Source organism: Patagioenas fasciata, chromosome 11, assembly GCF_037038585.1.
Source record: "Patagioenas fasciata isolate bPatFas1 chromosome 11, bPatFas1.hap1, whole genome shotgun sequence".
Classification (NCBI taxonomy): domain Eukaryota; kingdom Metazoa; phylum Chordata; class Aves; order Columbiformes; family Columbidae; genus Patagioenas; species Patagioenas fasciata.
In genome coordinates this window covers 25,407,369-25,416,233 of record NC_092530.1, presented here as the reverse complement: position 1 = coordinate 25,416,233, position 8,865 = coordinate 25,407,369, and the positions used below count along the sequence as shown (strand labels likewise).

The 8,865-nt window shown below is 41.7% G+C and overlaps 1 protein-coding gene across 2 annotated transcripts in view; it reads left to right on the top strand.

The window, feature by feature from the left end:
- Positions 1–1,359: 1,359 nt before the first annotated feature.
- The window catches only part of AMMECR1 (AMMECR nuclear protein 1), a 90,100-nt gene continuing 82,594 nt past the window's right edge, over positions 1,360–8,865 (top strand). The window contains exon 1 of one of the 2 annotated variants that reach the window (XM_071813596.1): positions 1,360–1,577. In XM_071813596.1, coding sequence (XP_071669697.1) covers positions 1,406–1,577 — 172 coding nt within the window. In that variant the 5' untranslated portion in view covers positions 1,360–1,405. The remainder of the gene's footprint in view (positions 1,578–8,865) is intronic. The other variant, XM_065846572.2, reaches the window with a different exon arrangement.

The following is an 8,865-nucleotide window of genomic DNA, read 5'->3' as shown; positions in this document are numbered from 1 at the left end:
TGAACTCCTTAGCCTCACAGAACTTCACTGAGTGTGAGACTACAGCAACCAGTATACATTAAATATATTCACATACGCACAGCATCTTCAAGATCAAATGCTCAGATACCCTTGAAGAAGAACAGCTTCATCGTGCGGAGTGGACCGTCCCACCAGGATGATGAAGGGATCACACACCACTATGGCTGAAGCACATTAAACATTTTGTTCTCCCTATGATACCACTATTATTTGCCACATCTTAAAAAAATGGTGTTAAAACAAAAGCACATTCTGGAGTCAGGGTCATATTTGGCTCTTTTCTTACATGCATAACTGCTTCTCAAGGCAGCAGCTTCTTATAATCCAGTCCCATGTGCCTTGAATCTAACCCAGTTATAGCACTGAAGCTCCTTCCCTTTTCAGTGTCAGTACAAAGAAAACTGGGGACTAGCTCCTAGTCCATGCTCCGGCAGCTTTAATGCTGTCCTAAGTAGGTTACTGAGGATTACTTTTGGCACCGCTTGGGAAACTGAACTGCTGTCAAGCCAGTGTACCCAATTTTGTGCCAACTGCTTCTTGTTCTCTTCTAAATCAGAGAAGTAACATTAAAAAGAAAAGTGCCAGGGGGCAAGCTGAGGACTGGGGCTGAAATGTAGAACGGTCCAGTGATCAGTGCGAGCGTGAGGAAGCCAAAGGGGACACTCAGAGACCAGAACCACCTGGAGCAGTCCTTGAGCTACTGTAATTCACCCTGGGCACAGCATGGAGAGAGCAGCGCCTCCTCCACCAAATACTCTGGCAATTCTTGATATTTTGTCCGTAAGTCAGTATTTGCAGAAAATTTCCTGAAGTGTTACGTTATCCTTCCTTCCTCAAAGTTTTACCTGAGATCCCTTCACTCTGTGGGACCACAAACAGCTCAAAGGGTGTATTTAGCACAGACCCTGCACAAGACTGAGCTTTCCAGAAGTTAGAACTGCGCAGCTGCCAAGACCCCTGCAAAATATCAGCTTGCCTGACTGCTTTGAAATTGAGGAAATAGGACACTGACTGTAGGTCACGACATCACAGATATTATAGTTAAAAAGAACTTTTGGGGGGTCAAATTTCCTCTCCCATCCGCTATTGCAGAACTTGCTTCCATGCTGAACTCTTAAGGGTTAACTGGCATTGGGTGGAGGAGGGGGAAACCAGAGGTCAGCTCATGTTCTGATACCAGTGAACTCACAAGTTACTCCTTAAGCATGTAGTTTCACCCTAGGTTCTTCCTGCCAGCGATTCCTCACTTTAATCATACACCCACAGCAACCCAGATCTTTAAATTCAGCAATTCTTTCTCAGGTTTCAGCAAGTCATTGGCAGCCTGAGCTATTTTGGGGATATTTTCTCTACTGCAGATGCAGCTCAGGAGAACGCAGGGAGCATGCTAAAGACCTGCAGCTATTTGCCTTGTACAATTTGCTCATTTCTCTTTATTTCTCTGTTTTCCTGCACTGATCACTTAAAGGACAATCTCTCTTGCAAACAAAATCCCCGGAGCCTGATTAGAAGGACTGACGGCTCCCAGACACGGATTGCCTGCCAGCCCCAGCACGGTAAGGACATGGACACTTTGGGCTAGCCTCGCATTGCAGCTTTTTCAGCTTTGCTGAACGTTTATTTGTGTCCATCGCTTCCAAATCAACACTGCTGGCATGGCAGGCAGTCTCCAGCTCCTGGTCTCCATTTTCATTCCCTAAAATCCTCAGCACTTGTAAGTAACACATTTATACTCACCGTCTCTTTGTGTGTTCTAGAAATCAATGACTGACACTCATTTTGATGAGTTCCAGGGGTTGGGGTTTTTTCCTTACATTTTAGCATCTTTTGGAGATCTGTAATTTGTAATCCTGATTGAAACTGTGGGTATTTCTATTGCCTGATCTTCTCTGTTTCAGATATACTGTTAGTCTTATTATTTAGCTTAGCAAATCATTCTAATCAGGGAATGATTTTATGTACGGTAGATGGAAACGTTATAAAAAAGACCTGCTACTGCTGATTTATAGTTCTTCTACGCATAGCTCCCTTGTCTTGTGTGCCGGCTCTGCTATTATACCTTTAAGCTGCCACACAGCAGTGTGCTAACACTACAAAGACATGTACAGCATCAAACCAACGCAGCAGAGCGAGCTGTGCTAAAAAGGAATAGGTTTTATCATGCAGTTCTTTTTATATATGCTCACAGAAATGCACCAAGTCTGCTCTGCAAAAATGGCGAGATTCCAGTTTTATAGGACATAACTATTTTACTGAAATACTTGTAAGAATAGTTAAACATCCTCAGGGATATTTTACCCATACATACTACTGCAGGAGGATGAATGCAGCTCATGTCTAATAAATGTATAAACCAAATTCTGTGAATATCTGGTGACAGGAATTAGAAAAGGGATTCTTTGGGTCCTTTCCTGTACTTCAGGCTTTTTAGTAAAACTGGAATTGCTTTATGCTTTATCCTTTCTTGTTCAGTAATGCGATGATTGCAAACGGAGAATTCCCCCGGGGGCTTAATGTACATCATCCAAATATCTGACTGCAACTCGGTGTTTGTTGTGCTGTTAGGAGAGGTTTTAGAAAGCCTGGCTTTGCACAGAGCTGGGGAGGCCGCTCTGATAGATGCAGCGATCCAAAGGTACCTGTGCGTGCTGCCAGCACAGCGGGAGCGCACTGTGCAGCTGCAGCCCCATCACATTTCCCATCACAATGCTCAGACGTTACAGTCTGCAGCAGAAGCAGAAGTTAGCACAGCCTTTGAAATAGCATTTTAGGAACTAATTCAAACTCCACCTTCCACCTTTTCAATACGGGAGAATTTTTAATTCATTTTCTAGCTTGTGAATATTTCTTGAGTGATTTCTGAAAGCGGTTGGAGGGATGGGAGAAATGCTGTATGTGCATCTAAGTGGACTGGAGGTCTTTAAGGCTTAATTTTCAGTATGGGAAAAGTTTGGATCTTGACATGCAACACATGGTAAAAAAAGAAAAAGCTGTGCAGGATACAATGACTTACAGCTCAGAGCACTTGAAGCAATGTGAAAACTTCAACTGGTATAAATAGATTTAGGATCAGGCTCTGAAACTGGTATTTTTGCTTCTGAAAGCCTCTCATCTATTTTGAGACAGTTCCTATGATTCTGTCTCTGTTACTTCTGAACGTAAGACTGATGTACGAGCCTGGCTCTCTCCTCCCACTGGTGAATCACTGCCTCAGTTTCACTGAAGTCACTGATCCTAAATTAGCTTAATGACAAATATGAACCAATCCTTCCATCCCTAGATCCACCTTACACTCAAAGCCAAATGTTAGCACTCAGTTTGCTGGAGATCTTGAGACTCAACACATTTCCCAGAGACTGCAGGAGGAAATTATTACAGCTGGATGTGCTTTGCTAAAAGCTGGTAAAGTATTTGATTGTTTACTGTTAACAGAGGAACCGATCAGACAAGTTACAAGGCATGCATGTAAATCTAGATTCTAGATTTCTTTCTCAAAAAGAAAGTTATTCTCAGGACAAACAGAAGTAGTTTAAGGAAAGTTCTACCAACAGGACAGGTCTGTGCAGAATGGAGTGTTTTGGGAATTCAGTGAGAGAAAACTCAGTACAGTGCTACACCTGTATGGGTAACTGGTCCAGCGGTAAGCGGTATTCTTTGGGCTCATTTTAGAAAATGTCATACTAAATTGTGCTATTGATAAGAATTATTATTAGGAAGACAATGCATGTTATTTCACAATACGTGCAGAAAGGGAAATACTAATCAGAAAGCAGATGCCATCTAGGATATATTAACTTCTTTTTTAAACCAGCTGGTGCATACAGGAGCTCTCTGGAAGCTGAAAACCCTGTCTTTGTTGGAGAAGGAATATAGACTATGGGGGTTAGTAACTCTCCAGGTGTTCCCAGCTGAGGATACACTCATGATGTTTTAATACATGGAGGAGGGTCTGTGCATATACATTAAATCAGCCACACACAAGATACTAAAGATGAACTGCCTCTATAAATGTACTAATTTATAATTCAGCAGCAGCTCTGATGCAGGCACTCCAGAACTCATATTTGATGGTCCTTGCCTAGAGCCAAGGGCTAATGGATATCAGTAAGGGCAATGGCTAAAGTGGAACCCACGCTGACTTACAGCAGAACTTGTTCTGGAGTCCAAACATGAGGCAAACCCACAATTATTCCTGCACCTAGAAAATCACAAAAGTGGGTCCCTCCAATTTTAATGACATCCTCAGACACCCAAAGTTACAATGAATATTGTGCATGAGCACAGCTGCAGTAATTGGTTATTTCTCTTTACCTGACTTTTTAAAGTTTACTTTTTTTCAGTTTTAGCTTAAACTTTGGTTAAAAAGCAAGGTTTAATTTGTCCTGCACCACTCTGTGAGTGTCTAGACTAAAAGTGCCCGTAGTCTCAACGGCCCCATTGACAGGCAGTGACTTACTGCACTGCAACAGCCTGATCAGATGGCTCAGCCCTTCATTAAAATTGAAGGAAGAGTTTTCTTTTTCCTGGCTCCCACTTTGCACCAGACTAATTCTATTAAATCCAGCCGAGAGGCTGGGTTGAAAGAGGAATCATCAACAAAAAGTGAATAGTACAAGAATTCTTCATGGACTGGGGCTGAATTTTAATAATCTTATAGAGAGAGGCTCTGCAACAAAACTCAGGGATATACTGTCAAATTTTGCTGGTGATATATTGGGAGGCAGCATCCATTTAGAGGACAAATATGACAGAATAACAGAAATGAGAGGAAACGTAGTAGAAATATAAGTCTCACAGGAGGCAGGGAGCCGCAATGAGGGCACAGTGTGGCGAGTGGCAGGTTGGAGCGTGAGGAGGGAGACGTGAGCTGGGCTGGGCCCAGCAGCTCAGCTTTGGCTTCAGCTCAGCTTTGGCTTCAGCTGGGCTTTGTCCTCTGGGTTCCCAAGTGGCAGCAGAAGCATGAAGATGCTCTGGAGCCCATTTCTCTCTGATCCTCCATCCTCTGCTTCTTCCCACACCATCTTGCAGCAGGAGTGCGCCTTGGCTTTCATGTCTGCCTCTGATAACAGTTAGAGAAGCACAGGTATAGCACTGGTGGCATTCTATACGCATGGGTCCCTGTTTGGAGCATTATATAGTTCTTGTCACTCACAATACGAAAAGATCAATAAGTATCATAACAATGCACCAGGAATGTGAGTGCTATTGGTAAAGTTATCATCAGGGAAATGAATCATTTAAGATGTATGACAACATTGGCCCAAGAAAAAATAGATATAAATCAAGCATAGCAACTAGAGTTAGGAGAATACATTGAAGCAGTGAGATGGGAGCAAGAATCCTAACTATCTTTTCTTCAAAAATGAAGCATGATCAATTAGAAAAAGCACCATATGTTTTTGCAAGTTGCTGCAACACTATAGCCACTTCAGGAGTGCTTTCTAGGTCACTGTGATACATGTTAATGGGAGATAAGAATCAGTTCCTGGATGAAACCCATGGCTGAATGGATAGGTGCTATACCTTACTTCAGCAGATGTTGCTCCTTTTGACATCACTTATATATCGGTACAAAGACTAAGATAACATCAATGTGATAACATCAGCCTCTTTAAGGCACACAAATGAAACTAGGGATTTGAGCTGGAGAACAATGAATGGAGCAGATTTGGTTCTTCTTGATGTTCTGAAGAATCTCTGTTATGAGGCTGCAGAGATCAGAGTATACTGAGTGTACTTTAACTATAAATGAACACAAAAAAGTTATCTGCATGTTAAGATGTTTCCTCTTTCGCTCCAAACCCAAGCTGAGCTGGTAACAGGCTGTCCTCACTGTGCACAGACGGGAAGACTGAGAGCATGAGACCCTTCCTTCCTTTTTCCCCAAAAGAAAATGCAATTGAATGCCACATGGATGAGAGACAGAGACGATAGTATAGATCTGGATTGATTCGTCTGTTTGACACCAAAGCAACAGACGTCAAGCATCAAGGCTAAATTTTTTGTCAAAAACATGTCAGAGTATCATGACTCAGTTTCTACGTAGATTCTACAACTGCCATCCAAAATACAGCATGTTTTATTGCAGACTTCACAGCTCTTTCCACAGGCTGCGCTATCAATAAAGAGCCTTCAACAAGGCAGCGTTTCTGTTGCAATTAACCTTTAGAAATGGATGACTCTTGTTTTCAAACTAACTGTTGAAAGATATCCTTGCAAAACTTGGGACTGAAATTCCATCCCTAAAAGTGGAATCAGTCACCGCAAATCGCATAATATTCAAGTATTTCAATTAACTTGAGACTGTAAGGAAGAGAGCTCTCACAACAGCAACAGGGAGTACAATAGATCAGAGAGAGGCGTTTAAGGATGACATTTCTGAGGCTCCAGAAAACAGTGGCTCCAAGAAACAGTTCAGCTGCAGTCAATGGGTAACTTCACCTTAACTGCACGGAAAATGAATTCATCCATTGCATGAAAACTAGATTTCTGGCATTTAGTATATCTAATTTGATGGCAAAAAACAAGTAGAACTGTTGAAACAGGTAAGCTAGATACTTCAGAAAGTTATGTGTATAAAGACTGACTTAGTTGAATCAATTAATTTTCGTTTAAACTAGTTGCGAAAACAAGCCATTGTCATTAACGTTTGATGAATTTCAGTGATAACACTTTGTAGTCTGCCAGATAGATACATATAATCCCTGATACCATCTTCTGGCTTTCTAGACATTGGCTCCAGTTACATGCAGCTGCAACAGACTCCTGAACCTTCCCCACCAAAGCTATCAAACCTTTAGTCAACTCTCGTGCACATGAATCTTGCTGATTTTAGATTGACTTTGTTTTTAGTACATCTGATGACCAGGCCAGCAATCATAGGAAGGAGAACCATCAGCAAAGGCATTTAAAACTGCTCTATTCATTCCTGAATGTCCAAGCCCAAGTCACTAAGGCAAGTCACTGACGCTAATGACATACAGCACGTCCTAACTCAGACTTCTCATTACACAATATCGTTCCCTCTGCCACGTTCTGTTAGTAACTAAAGTCACTAAACTTGATCTGAAGCTACCTAAAGTACACAAACCCGACAAATAGAATATACCAACGCAGCAGTGGTCTGTGACATGTCAATACTGCTTTTAACAAGGATAACAAATGCAGGCAAACTTTGGCTCCCATTAACACTGCCTCTCATTGACGCTGTGACCGTGTCTTTCTTGATGCCAGACACAGTATTCAGCGGTCAGTCCTCAAGAGCTGAAGGTATAAAAGTGTTGAAACAAATATTTTTTCAATATGCAAAAGAAAAACAAAAGGGCTTCTCTGGGAAAGGGGAAAGAGATTATTACTGCTAAGTGTGAGAAGGTCTTCAGATAAGATATCGATCTAGGCATATTTATGTCAAATAATTAAACCATTCTAGAGTTAAATGGAAACAAATGATATTCCAGCCTTGCACAGCGTGCTGACATCACGCAGCCCCCAAATTTAGTACTTTCCTGTAGTTTGGCAGTGCTGGTGTTATTAATAGGCACAGTGAAATGGGAACTTCACCCCGGCTCAGCTTTGACTCACTGAATGGCCTTGGGCATCACATAACCTCTGTCTGCATAATGCATTTGTCTATCTGGTGACTTTACAGAGTCACAGGGCACATAAATGAGCCACTTCACAGAATTTTCAGCTTGCAATACGCTGGCTTCCCTAATAATCCCTGTGCACTTTTATAATATATTTCCTAAATTTTAACATAAACTTGCATTTTAATGAAGGCAACCCAACTGTTTGAACAGAATTAAGAACTAGTAAAATCTTCCAAATTCAGCCTCCTAGGATTCATACCTTGAAGTAAAAGAATGGAACCATAGCCACATAACAAAGCTTGTAGTCTCACAGCACAAAATATCTTTATTTGGTGATGATTTTAAAGAAGCTCTTCACTGCTCACGGGAGAGGGAAGAAAGAAAGAAGCTTAATTTCTCACCTTGCAAAGAAATAATAGATAACGTGGTTAGGAAAATCTGGGCTGCAAAGAATGGTCTGGGCATACCAGATGGGAGAATCCGTCACCAGTCTCTGTTATTAAATTGGCAGGGAAAAGAGCTGGATTATTTTCGAATCCGAACTGACTCTGAGTGCAGGACAGTCATTTTCATTTGACTGCACCAGAGGACATAAATCCTCAGTGTAGCTGAGTTATTTGCCCAAAGGTAATTGAGTTAGTTATGTGCTTAGTTAATTTTTTCCCATTGCCCATTGAAACTATTCCAATTTTCTAGCATTCTCTAGACTATAACTTCTCTGCCCCAAGTCTGACCTTTTTTGTCTTAGAGAAAGATCCCTTCCCATCAAGGAAGCCCCTGAGGGGCCTTTTAAGATATTTACACACCACACTCAAGTGTTCATTTATTTATTATATAACGGGAGCCTGAGGTATATGCAAAAATAAATTATAGTGCCATCTGGCAGGAGCTGAAAATGCAAAGATGGACAAAGCAAGCACATAAGTGATCAAAAGTTGAATAGTTCAACACCAGTATTGCATCAGTGAACACCAGGAGACAATCTCCGTGCTGCAGTTTTACAAAGCCCAGCCGTTAGGCTGACTGCTGGTGCCTCATGAGACACAAGCCATTGAATCTTGCAAGGTGGCATTCTTGGGATACTCACTCAGCCATCGTTTGCTGATTTTTTTCTTGTGACTTGATTCACTCTTTGCTTGGATTAAGGTCTAGATCAAAAATGAACAGACAGTAATGTAAAGGAATATCTATAATCCTGAGATGCACGAGACACACGTTGAACAGTGTTGCCTTAACTCCCCGAGCAGTGAGGCGT